This window comes from Buteo buteo, chromosome 11 (assembly GCF_964188355.1).
Source record: "Buteo buteo chromosome 11, bButBut1.hap1.1, whole genome shotgun sequence".
Taxonomy (NCBI): Eukaryota; Metazoa; Chordata; class Aves; order Accipitriformes; family Accipitridae; genus Buteo; species Buteo buteo.
In genome coordinates this window covers 15039862-15053072 of record NC_134181.1, presented here as the reverse complement: position 1 = coordinate 15053072, position 13211 = coordinate 15039862, and the positions used below count along the sequence as shown (strand labels likewise).

The 13211-nt window shown below is 35.2% G+C and overlaps 1 protein-coding gene across 2 annotated transcripts in view; it reads left to right on the top strand.

Moving 5' to 3' along the window:
- The window catches only part of NETO2 (neuropilin and tolloid like 2), a 34143-nt gene extending 24502 nt beyond the window's left edge, over positions 1-9641 (top strand). For both annotated transcript variants that reach the window (XM_075040171.1, XM_075040172.1), the window contains exons 8-9: positions 4004-4117; positions 7171-9641. In XM_075040171.1, coding sequence (XP_074896272.1) covers positions 4004-4117; positions 7171-7751 — 695 coding nt within the window. In that variant the 3' untranslated portion in view covers positions 7752-9641. The remainder of the gene's footprint in view (positions 1-4003; positions 4118-7170) is intronic.
- The last annotated feature ends 3570 nt before the right edge of the window (positions 9642-13211 follow it).

Here is a 13211-nt window from a genome sequence, read left to right as displayed (position 1 = left end):
CTGAATAAAACATGTCTACCACTTCAGGAAATCAGACCTATACTTGTGCTAAAGGTTTTTAAAAAGTTCTTCTTGAAGAATAAGTAGTACAGACTTACTGTCAAAGAACTTTTTCAGCAGAACTAACATGTCTGTAGCCAGTCCTGAAAGGGATCCTGGTCACCACCTTGCAAAAAAGTTCAGGTTACAGTTAACAAGTAGATTTTATTTTCTGTTCCATAGAGCAGTAAAGTTTAACACAGGAGAAAAGTTACTTTTTATAAAACAATCTTTCTGAAGTAACAGAGACTTGTAAGAGAGATAGCTTATTGCTTACTTTGTGTACATGGTAGTAATAAACAATTGCATATTTCAAACTAGTCTATTGTTTAACCTACAATAGGCATTTAATAAGCTTTAGATACTGTGAATTTCAGTAAATGAGTTTTAAGCACAACTTGCAATATTGATAACTCCTTTTCCAGTAGCTTTTATTTCAATACAATTATTAATATTAGTGATAGTGCAAGTTATTCCAGCTTTCAATCTAGAAAATACTATGAACTTTGCCAGGGAAATTATCTATTTTGTAATATAAATATTGGAGTAGGTTTTGCTTTTTTCTCTTTTTGTTGAGTTTGGGGTTTTCGACCTTTTTTTATGGGTTTTTTTGAGTGCTAGAGGTTAAAACGGTAACTAGTCCTAAAGCTAGGTAACTTTCCAAACTTATCATTTTAAAGCAACTCAAAAGTCATTGGCAGAATAAAATCTGCAAAGGTACGTGCTTATTCTTATTTATCTTCTAAACTTGAGATACTGTCTTTCTTGGATAGGGTAATTGAAAACTATGTATCTGAAAAATGTTTCATGTATTTTTAAATAATCTAGTGATAAGCAATTTTTCTAACTGAAAAAAGTGAATCTGCACTTATCTTATTTTCAGATCATTAAGCTGTCTTCCTCTTCTGCCTTGCTAATGATTTGTAATTGTATGAAGCCAACCATGAAAACAATATTTCTGAAAAGATTTACATAAATGCACTAATTGTGCATGACAGTCACCTAACACACCTAGTGCTACTTGCAGATTTGACTAATTCAGCTAACAGCAATGTTAAAAATCAATGTATTTGATTTCTGTCTTGATTCAGTACATGAATAATGCTAGATACAAAGAACATTGTGAACATTGCATCAGTCTTAGGCAGCTGTTATGAGACGAGTCCAGCTATGTCCTTGAAGTCCTGGGCTGGAACTGATCAGTCATTGTGGCTTTTAGACTTAGTACTCCCCAAATAACAAACAAAAGGAAAGTGAAGTCCATTTGTCCCATCTTTCTGAACTTGTGAACAAAAGCCATCCCCCCAAAATATTAAAGAGACTACACAGGAATGTAAAATAAAGACTGTGCTGGCCGATGGAGAAGCAACAGTAGAATGCATCATCCAAAAATACAGAAACATGAAAAAATTCCCCCGTTCAGGGAAATAAGAAAAGGAATGTGTCTTACATCTTCCTCTGTGCCTCCAAAAGAACTACAACACCATACAGGTCCATATGGAAACACCAGCAGATACACATGGATCTATGACAACCACTCTGGACACGAATTTCATAGATTCTCCATTATCTCACAGTCAGAAATATTTTAGTAGGTATTGTAGCCTGTTACATACATAGCCTTTTTAAGCTATTATCTTTAAATGATGCTTGCACAATATTTCTTTACAAATTCAGAAGGAAAAACTACCTAAGTCTTTTCTCCCTATGTGTGCTAATAAGGCCAAGAGCCTTTTATTTTGTAGTCTGCATCATGAACATTTCTGAGATTTCTGTCAACCCATTTCTCCAGCCTTCTCAAATGGCAGCACAACTGTCTGGTCTGTCAGCCACTCCTCCCAGTTTGCTATCATCTACAAATTTGGTGAGGGTTGGCGTCACTGTTGACCCCTGGGATACACCACTAGTGACAGCCTCCAGCTGGACTTTGTGCCTCTGATCACAACCCTTTAAGCCTGGCAGTTCAGTCAGTTTTCAGTCCACTTCACTGTCTTCCTATGTAGTCTGTACTTCATCAGTTTCTCTACAAAGATATTATGGGATACAGGTTTGGAAGCCTTGCTAAAGTCAGGATGTAGAACATCCACCACTCTCTTAATCATCTAAGCTAGTAATTTCATCACAGAAGGCAATCAGGTTGGTCAAGCATGATTTCCTCATCATAAATCCATGCTGACTACTCCCAGTACTTATCCCTAATACGTTTGGAAATGGCTTCCAGGATTATTTGTTCTATCAACCTTCCTAGGCATCGAGGGAAGCTCCACTCTGTCCCATTCAGTAGTAAGCCCGTATTTTCCTTGGTCTTCCTTTTGTTGCTGATGCACTTGAAGAAGCCCTTCTTGTTGCCTTTCATGTCCCTCACCATATTCAACTCCAGGTGGGCTTTGGTTTTCCCAGCCTCATCCCTGCACACTCACTGTGTCTCTGTTCCTCCCAGGGCACCTGACCCTGCTTGCGCCTAACATGACATCTCATTCATAACTGATATAATGATCTATATCTTCCTAAGCACTGATCATATTTTAAAGCAGTGTTCTTGAGACTAATCAGCTTTCCAAACAATTAAATTCTCAACTCAGTTGAGCGAGGAAGATACATATGATAGCTACCATGACATTGTTAAACACTGAAATTACATAGATAAACTCTTCCAAAATACACTCTAAATATATTCTGTATTACGTTAAAGTAGTACAGCACTTGTGCTACAACTAAAGCACAAGCTTCCAATATGGAACTTCTTGCCAGGTTGCCAGGGGTTAAGCAGTAACAGGAAGCAAATACAAAAGCTTAAAACCAACAAGCATAGGTTACCAAAATTCAGTGGAGTAAGAAATGGGAGGAAAATACATATTAGATTTAGGGAATGCAAATTCAGAATTAAAGGTTTGAATTTTCTTTTCTCTTAGGCATAACTCTTTGTCACTGAGACTCTGAAGCCTAACAGAAGGAATAAGCGAGAAACATTGTATTCAGGACTAGTCACCCTCCTTTACTGTACCCTTTGGGTTTCGCATTATGTTTCAGAGAATCCAGACTGCTCAAGAATAAATTCTTTCTATGAAACCAAGTAGTAGAATGTCTATCACACATCTTTGCTGTTTAATATGTAACTGACTCCACTAATAACAGACATTTCTATCATAAAAATACCACATTACTGAGACAGAGAAAGGGAAAAATCAATTTCTTGACCAGTGCCCTGAATTCATAAAGAATTCCCTATGTATATTATTCAACATCCTGAAAAGAATTATTACTATTTTTTTAATATATATTTCTAATGTCAAGGAGCTATAACAAACATTCATGGAAACGTAAAATCTTTAGGGCTACTTTCTAGTTAATTTATTTTTTCAAATTTCTAACTATATATAGACAGATAGATAAAAAGCTAAACTACTCTCTTAATCCCTGCATTAGCTCTAATAGAAGGATCTAAGAGCTTTAAACTGCAAGCAGGAATGACTTAGATGCCTCCAGTTACTGAAATCTCTTGCAATTACTGAAGCAGTCCTCCACAAGCTGAAATCAGATTTACCTTAAGATGTTAATGGGCTCTGAAATGCAGATGTTCAGGAACTGCTTCACAACATCTACATAGCAGATGCACAGCAGACTGAATAAATATATAATTGATGATAAGCATGCGATTTTTAAGTATTAAGTTTTTAAAGGCAAGTATTAAAGCCTTCTTCCATTATCTGTGTTGGGTGACTGTCTCTATCTGCTACCCATTTTGAGCAATAATTTTTTTTTGTAGCATTGATAATAGACCTGAAAGCAACCACATGCATAGAGAGTAAATCATCCGATAATTAGTGATGTGCAAAAAAAGTGACTGCATTTAAAACACAGATAAAGAATGAGTATGCATGTTAAAACAATAACAGGAATTTTTTATTGCAATGCATCAATTACTGAAAAATTCCTAATGTTTTCTTTCTCTTCTCTCCTGCAGCTCCCTGCTCAGGCAACACTTACTTCTGCCATAGCAACATGTGCATCAATAATTCTTTAGTCTGCAATGGCATTCAAAACTGTGCATACCCTTGGGACGAAAATCACTGCAGAGGTGAATATGGTGCAAAGTATAGCCTTTATGAACTAGCCTGGTCAGTTTGCCTTTCAAGAAAGGCATGAAATGTCTTTTTCCTGGAAATATGCTGAAGACAGCTATTTACTAATCTCAGGAAGGTGTTCCAAATTTTTTATTTAAACTCAGGAGACATGTAACATCCTGAATATTGACCTTACTGATTTATGATTAAATTTCTTCCTCCTCAGCATATATTCTCTATTTTAAAAGGATGTCAGCTTAAGAGGAAATAGAATTCAGTATTTGCCAGGTTGCATCGTGTCCATTTCTAAACTTTAAATGAAGCAAGGATCACAGGGACAGGTAATACCTTTTAGAGAAGAAATACAGAGTTGGAAAAAGACAGACAAGCCTTCAAGCACAAAAAGCTTTTCTCAGGGCTGAAATAGAAGTAACAATCTTCAAAAATAAATACAATTTTAAAATATTTGCTTTAAGTTGTTAATCACAGATTATCTCGGGGTAAGTGCAACTGCTGCATATGGTATGAGAAAGGATGGGAGGAAGGGGAAATTGTTGGGAAGCAAGAAGTTGTCGCTTACAGAAAATGGACACATGTAAATCACTGCTTCTAGAACATGGGGCAGGGCAGTATTGTTTAAACCATCACAACTACAGTAAAGACTTGTTTCGATATTAGGTTTTGTAGGAAAAATTCTCATTACTTGAGGAAATTGTTATTCTGCTAAAGCACAAATATATTCCCCTGTACTTCAACAGTAACTGAATTTTCAGAGTTGGAACAAAACCAGTTTAAGGTCAACAATTTTTTTTGCTAAAAGAAAATAATGAAACAACCAGCTTGAGCTTGGGTTTTTTTTTGACAAATAGAATGGCATAAACAGGTCTGAACACAAAACTCCAGAAAGATTTAAACATGTACTCCATTTGAAAGAGAAACTGACCCTGCAGGAAGGGTCAAAACCTTCTCTACAGAAAATCTTAAAATAAAACGGCTTTTCAACACACAAATCCTGCTTAAATTTCTACTAAATAAATATTTAAAAAAACTACTTTGAAATTGCATTTTGGGCAAACAAAAAACTTCACATCACTAATAAATACTCTAATGCAAGGTATATTATGGAAGCTTTTCAGTTAACAAAATTGATCCATAACTCCCAAGTTTCCAGTGTAAAACTAAGCTTCCTCTAAACAATCCTTAGCTTTGATAATATTCAATGTTCCCTCTTAAGTGCACTTTCTAGACCTCTTTCCCATCTTTACCAACTGCTTTCTAGAATCTTGCCTAGAATCCACACTTCACTCATGTACTGCAGTATTTAAAAAATTAATTCCATGAAAACTGTATCGCAATGTGAAGAAAGTGTCTTTCCCAGTATTTGTAAATTCCTGTATCTGGTGCTGAATAACTTACCATGTTTTATGTTGAATACTAAATTGTGCTGTAATACTTGCACAGCAGATAATTAAGAGACAGCTGAAAACTGGATCCATATTGCCCGCTAAGGTAGACTGAAGGGAGACTGATGCAACCCAATGAGCACTATCTAGCATTAAAAAGAAAGCTCCTCACAATTGTGCTCAATTCCTGCAGACAGACAGAGTCCTTATTTAGTCCATATCGATAGCTACCTAAATCTGAGCATATTGTGACCTGTCTTATGCCTAAGCCCAGTGACACAAAAACTGATAGAAAAGTCAGTTGTGTGCAGTTTCTTTTAAGAGACCGGAGAAGACATCACCTTTTGCATGACAACTTTTTGATTAGAATATCTTCAAGAATTAAGAAACCTAGATGCAGATGAGAGAACTGCCATAGCACTGAAATTCATACCTCCCATAAAGTATGGTAACACTAAGATCTAAGCTAGGCAGGGCAAGGGGAGATATCCTCCTTCACATTAAAGGTGTAAATATAACTCAGAGTGAACAGTCTAAGCTCTGAAGTAGAACTGTATTTCAGACATAACTTCTTATCAGCCTATTCCTTGGGAGTCTCTGTTTAGTATGTGGATTGTTTCAAATAGCGTATGATGGTATATAACCCTCTCCATGCAGAGTGCGTGGAGTACTTAGGTGCATAACACATCCAGATGGCAGGAGCCAGATATCTGAAAATAACATGCAGCATTTAGGCTACTACATTTTCTTCTACATAGTCTTGAAGTGCTTTTCTCCCCCATTAGCAAATATTGCAGAGTCTCAGTGTAGAATTATTTTAGTCCCCTAGGACAAGAACATTTACAGAACAGAAATCCAACTGGAAAATTTTAATCTTCAAGTAAGAATTTTAAGTATGGAAAACGATTTTGTTCTGATGCTGCCATCTTGTGTGTTTTCATATGAAGTATTAGCCAAAAGTGTCATATGATTTGGGTTGGTTGGTTCCCCCCTGCTTCCCCCCCCCTTTTTTTTTCAACTGACTTGATTACTGGATTGTTAAAACTGGAATATATCTATGCTAAAGCTCCTTGTGTTGAAATAGGTATAACAGACTTACACAATAGACGCAGTCATTAAATTTCCAAGTGATGTGAAAACAAATAGTACAGTCACTCTTGTATCATAACTATGATAATACTTCACTTATGAAGAACTAGATAATTTTAAATCTAGATTCCTTCTACTGACATCAATGGAAATGTTACCAGCAGGAGCGAACTATGGTAAGAGAAGCATTGTCTGTAGCTATATTTAATCTATTTAAGGTTAATTTAAGCCTATTTAACTCGTGGATTTTGGAATGTGAACTGATCAGTATAGGTTCAGAATTGAAGCCACATCCCAGCTGAGTCAGCATGCACTGGCCACAGAGTTCCACCTGCCACTGAATTATCATATGGTAGCCACTAATGCAGACAAGGAATTAGACTTGCTGAACAAATGCACAGATGCAGTATGATAAATCCCATTGACATACAGGTCTAGTCTTCAGTGCCATTAAGTCATTTCATTAACATGGCACTTATATGGCAATCACAATACAGCTTGCTTTGTTTTAATGCATGATCAAAAGTGTGGAAAATAGTAAAAGCCTTATCATAGTCCTCATTTTTTCTTTGCAGAAAAGAAAAAAACTGGATTGTTCGAACAAATCACCAAAACTCATGGAACAATCATTGGCATCGCGTCAGGGATAGTTTTAGTTCTTCTCATCATTTCAATTCTAGTACAAGTAAAGCAACCTCGCAAAAAGGTTATGGCTTGCAAGACTGCTTTCAATAAAACTGGTTTCCAAGAAGTATTTGATCCTCCACATTATGAACTATTTTCACTAAGGGACAAAGAAATTTCTGCGGATTTAGCAGATTTATCAGAAGAACTTGAAAACTATCAGAAAATGAGACGCCCTTCAACAGCTTCCAGATGCATTCATGACCACCACTGTGGCTCCCAGGCCTCTAATATAAAACAAAGCAGGACAAACCTCAGCTCCATGGAACTTCCCTTTCACAATGATTTTGCGCAGCCTCAGCCAATGAAAACATTTAATAGCACATTCAAGAAAAGTAGTTACACTTTCAAACAAGCACATGACTGCCCTGAGCAAGTCATAGAAGACAGAGTGATGGAGGAGATTCCATGTGAAATCTATGTTAGGGGAAGAGAAGATACAGCACAAGGTTCATTATCTATTGACTTTTAATTTCCTAGCGAAGGTGGTATCAGTGTATATACAAGATGCTTGCGTACAATGACAGTGTATATATTAAAAGTGTACTATATGCAGCGTGTGAGATGCACACACTTTTAGCTTATTATACTTCATTGAGAAAGTCTTCATTACTAATTCTTGCTGAAGAATGGTGGATTTCCTCCCATCTTCCCAAGCTACCTATCTAGTGGAGGAGTAAGACAAAGACTTTGCATGGAAATTATAAGTTAAGGATATTGGAAGAAAAAAACAACAACTACTAATCATTGAACACTGAAAACAATGACTACTATTCTCTTCCTCATATCATTTTCTCTTCTTTAGACATCTGCTTTTCAAGACAATTTTAATACCTCAGTTACATAAATAAAAGTAGTTAAGTGCACCATGTGTATGTCAACATAGGTGTCTTATTGTATTTGTCAAATTGAAAGTAGAGTTAGTGTTAAGTGCCAGTTAAGACTCAAGAATTACGTTACAGCCATCTGTTTCATCTTGCCTACCATTTATATTGCCTTTAATTATCAGTTCCTCACTCTATGCTTTCTGAGAAATAAGTGAAGAGGATTACTGCCTTTTAAAAATATTGAGTTATTTTAATTTTAGTACATTTGGAAATACGTAATCTTTGCAGCTTTTGGTTAAAACACAAGTAAGTACTCATGTTATTCTAGATGCAGACTCTTAGAACAGTTTTCTTTCAAGAAGGTTTAGGATTTTAAAATATTCTGACATATATTATCCATATGGCTCACTGATTTCACAGCTCTGTAGTTAGAAAACAATTTGTTCCTGTGTTTTCCAAGTATTTACATAAATAGACTGTACTGTACATTTGTCTCTGAAAATAGCCTTTTACTCCTTATTGCACCCAGTCTTCCCTACTGAAATCAGTGATGATACTTATAGTTCATGTCCTTGCCTGAAGAGAACTGCTCAGAGGTCTGTGTGATTACCAGGTATATGAGGATACTGGAAACAAAAAAGAAATCACAAAGCAACTCTTATTAACCCTTATGACACCCTTCTTGTGCCCCTTGTTTCCACTTGCAAAATTGCACATTTCATACCTTTTTTAATGGTGGTTTGGACCTAATTTTAAAATTTTTACAATATAAAAATTTTTAAAATATAATAATTCTCATTGTGGTTTTTAAACTTTTTATATAGTTTGATACTGTACAGACTATTTATTAAATCAAAATCTAGCACCTGTACAGCAGGCTTGTTTCAGTGTCACTGTTAGCAGCTCTGAATATCATGCAGTGGCTGCTGCATACATCATAATTTGCCAAGAATACTTAATACGACTTCCACATTACCCTACATTTTATTCCCTGGTTTGTTTCAGTTTATTCTGGTATTTTGTTTACAAGAAACCTTTCACTAAAGATGACGTACCAGCTTGCCCTGAGCATATCCTTTATTTACAAATGTATGTAAAACCATAGTGCTTGTTGTGCTGACTGTAGTGAAAAAAAAAAACAAACAACCCTAGCAACTGAAAAATCTTTTCTTTAAAATAAAAGATGAACAATAGCTGTAATCACAGATTTTCATTAGAATGACAAATTTTTTTACAAATGCTTAGAATGTAAGAAGTTTGCGGGGGGGGGGGGGTTGTGTGCATCTTTAACACTTCCCACCTTCAAAATTAATCCTGTCTGATTTCTAGAAAGAACTTAATCAGAAGCTCATAGATCAGACCCCTAAGGCTGTATCCTGGTGTCAGTTTTTGTGCTACTCCCAGAATATATTTCAATTTGAAAGAATGAAAATGGGAATTATTTTTAGATGCACTTCATGTAGAAGATAAGTGTTTAAATCTAGTTAATTTTTACTTGAAAATTTTTAAATATTTAATTAAAACGTTTCTTGACAGATTTCATTTACTTCTCATTGATTTCAGTAATAAATATCTCACCATGACCCATGTGATACAGAATGTTATTTGTGACAGTCGGTTAGCTTCAGATTCTTTCAACAAGTCATACATAGTTTTGCACTAGTCATTTTTATCCATATAACTTGTAAGTGCTAGGTTTGCATGATTAAATTTTCTTTTTAAGATATGTTTGTCCATGTGATAAAAATAATGTGATCCCTATTCTTTCCTAAGTTATGTTGTCTTTGAACAGTAAACCTGTAATAATAAAACAAATAGCAAGCCTGCAAAGCACAAGTCTGTGGAAAAAAGGTCAAAAGCTCTACTGAAGAAGTTCCCAAATGGGCTGTATAATATTTCAGTCGCTGTTGTAACTTTCTGATTACATGGTCAGAACACAGCTGCTTTTTGGCCAGAGCCTACAGATGAGCTCCCATAACCAGTCAAGTCTTCTGTGCGCAACTTTTTCCCAATATCCATGAGCCCAGGTCTGCAAGCTTCACTTTCCCCCCCTACTTGCTGTCTAATCTGGTTTTTTGTCTTTAGGATAAATAATGACAAGATACTCCTGCCTAGTTAACACCTGCTCCCAATTCCCAATACCTGTTCCCAATGCACAGTACAGAGCAAAAACTCGCCTGGAGGAAGCTTTTCATTATTTCCGTAATAGCAGACCCAACCCTTACTGTGGCAATAGCTGTACACTTGAACAGATCTGCAAGAGAAACCCAAAGCAATAATGTTTTCTATAAGCTTCTGTAAGTAGTAAGGGCAGGAGAATGAAATATCGGTGTGTGTTTTATTAGAAGCAAGGTGACATTAACATTGAACCTAAAAATCTGAAAGGAAGACTTGTGCATGGTGTGTTTAAAAAATAACGTGTATACATCTCATTGTAATGCTGGGTTCAATTACTTAGCTGTACTTTAAGAAATGAGTGGTAACTATTAGAGCCATAATTCCACTTCCAGTATAATCAAATTCCCTCCATTACAAAGAAAAACTAACCGAGTGGACTGCTAGGTATTGCTCAGCGTGCAGAAAGCTGACATTTTCAGCAGAATCTAGTATTGGTTTTGCAGTCTCAATCCAGTTGGAGCTGATGTTGTGGTCTTTGAACTTTTCTTTGGCATTATCAAAAAACATCACCTTTCATATTCTTGCAATATCTAAGTACTGTTAGCCTGTTTCCATGTCTCCATCTAAAATCCATATATTTCTAGGAGCATCCTGATTTTGCATTCAATTGTACCCATATCTCTGATAACCTCTGTTAACACTGAATGCTGATAAGCAAAGATATGTTCCCTAGACACACATTGACCAGGAAAAGACCAACAGCATTAACTACTTTTTGGTATTTAATAATTCATTTTTGCCTTTTATCATAGTAGCTTAGGCATCGAACTATCTAACATGAAGAAGGATTTGTTGTAGATGAAAGTTGTAGAGGCCAACACAAAAATAAAAGTGACTGAGAACCATGATTCTTGAGTTCTGTAAGGAGATGTCTGCATTTACCGATATGATGACAGTGGTATAGGAAACAGACTTAACGCTGTTGCTGTCTCTGAAATGTTTCAGAAATCACAGAAATACTAATTTGTACTTAAAATGCATGAGATTGTCTTGTCTGCTATAGACAAGATGACCTCATAGTGCATACAAATTATAATGGCATATTATAAGAATTACTGTCTATTTTACTAAACCAATACAAAGAAAGGTTACAAAAAGAGCTGTCATTGACTTACAAGAAAAGTTGCTTGTCATGTGAACACTTCACAGAACTTAAGGCATTAAAATACACTTTGTTCTGTTTTTTACTTGGTACAGAGAATTCTGTGCATTAGCAGCAGATCTCCTGCTAAATGTGGAAAAAAAGACTTGCCTTATTTTCAAATCAATTTAGTCCTTAATATCAATGATCATAACAACATTTAAGTTTCCAAACTATTTGAGTATAATCCTTTATGTAAAAAGCTACCAATAGCAAAAGTAATAAAAAAAGATCTTAGCACCTATACCTGAGAAGCCAAGAGTAAATTAGTGCTTGAAATGGAACAACTTAATTCATATGGATATACTGAAACATAGCTACAGTTTGATCTTCTTGTATGGTCAGTCTCTATGTGTGTGTTCACAGTAAAACTCAGTCAAATCTATTTACTTTAACATGTCCTTATTTCAAAGTCTATGTATGAGCCCTATGATTGCTCAGGTCTGTAGACTGTTTACCAAAACAAGATTCCTAATCTATGTCAGCCTAAAAGATAAGCTGATTTTATATTCTTTGAGATCACACTATTACAACTGAATATTAATTATAATGGGAAAAAGAATTTTAAAATAAAAAACTTTTGAGTTGATTCATGCTTTGAAAATGAGTATTTATAGCACCTATTTCAATCTAACAACCTTAAAGCTACTATCTTTAAGACTTCTGTTCCTGTGGTTTCCATTAACCATCTCTGTATAATGTAACTCCCCCCATAAATACAAAAATAAATCACATGTCAATATGCTCTAATATGTGGGTTTGTGTCACCATGGAACTGCAAGTTTATTTTCACATTCAAATTCCTTTGCTACACTCCATTTTACAGAATCAGCTTAACAAAAAAATCTGTTTTCCATCTGTTTCTTAGATCAACACCGACAACAGTCATTTGTGACTTGTCAGCTTGTTCCCTTTCATCTAGCTATTGAAGATAATCTACCATATACCAGATAAAACAGCTTAGTTTTTATAAGTCTGTTCTTACAGAGCCAGGTTCAGGGAGAAACAAAGTAAAGACTTGATGTCTTTGTATGTCTTTCCATTACCATCACATAATTTATGGTAATGGCTTTTATACTGGAGAAACCCATAAAAAATTTATGTCAAATTCAGTTCAAGAAGTATTATAATAAACCAAATAATAGGTACCTAAGACTTACACACCTCAAAATTCAGAATAATTTGCTGGTTCGGAATCTGAATCACACTTTCTGAAGGCTAAGAGCTGTCAAATGCTATCAGTGTACTTAAAGGATGCACATCATACCATCTTCTCTGAACAACTGCTCTTCCCAAACGCAAACTTCCTAGACATCTTTAAAGAGTTACATCTTATTTCATTATTTTATTAATTTATATATAGAAATAAGCGTATTATTATTTCATTATTTTATTAATTTGTATGTAGAAATAAGCATATTATTTACATCTTATAATTAGCCTCAAAGTACAGTATCAACTACGTAAAAGTTGCTTCTGTCTTCCTTCCAGATGTATTTAGGAGCAAGAATTATATTGTAGAAGTATTTATGATTAAACCACAGCATTTCAGAGTTTAAGCATTATGTTAATTTCTGAGTTTCTACTGCAGCTTATTTTTCACCTGAAAAGTAAGAGACTACAAGGAAAAATCAAAGCTCACAGGATTATGTCCTTAACCTCAAATGAATATGGCTAAACTGGAACAGAGTACATTAATGTTCTAATACTCAAGGTTTAGTATTTTATGGGGAAGTAATATTAGAATTAAAAGGGCATGTGTTTTTTATGTGAGGATTTAGTTTGC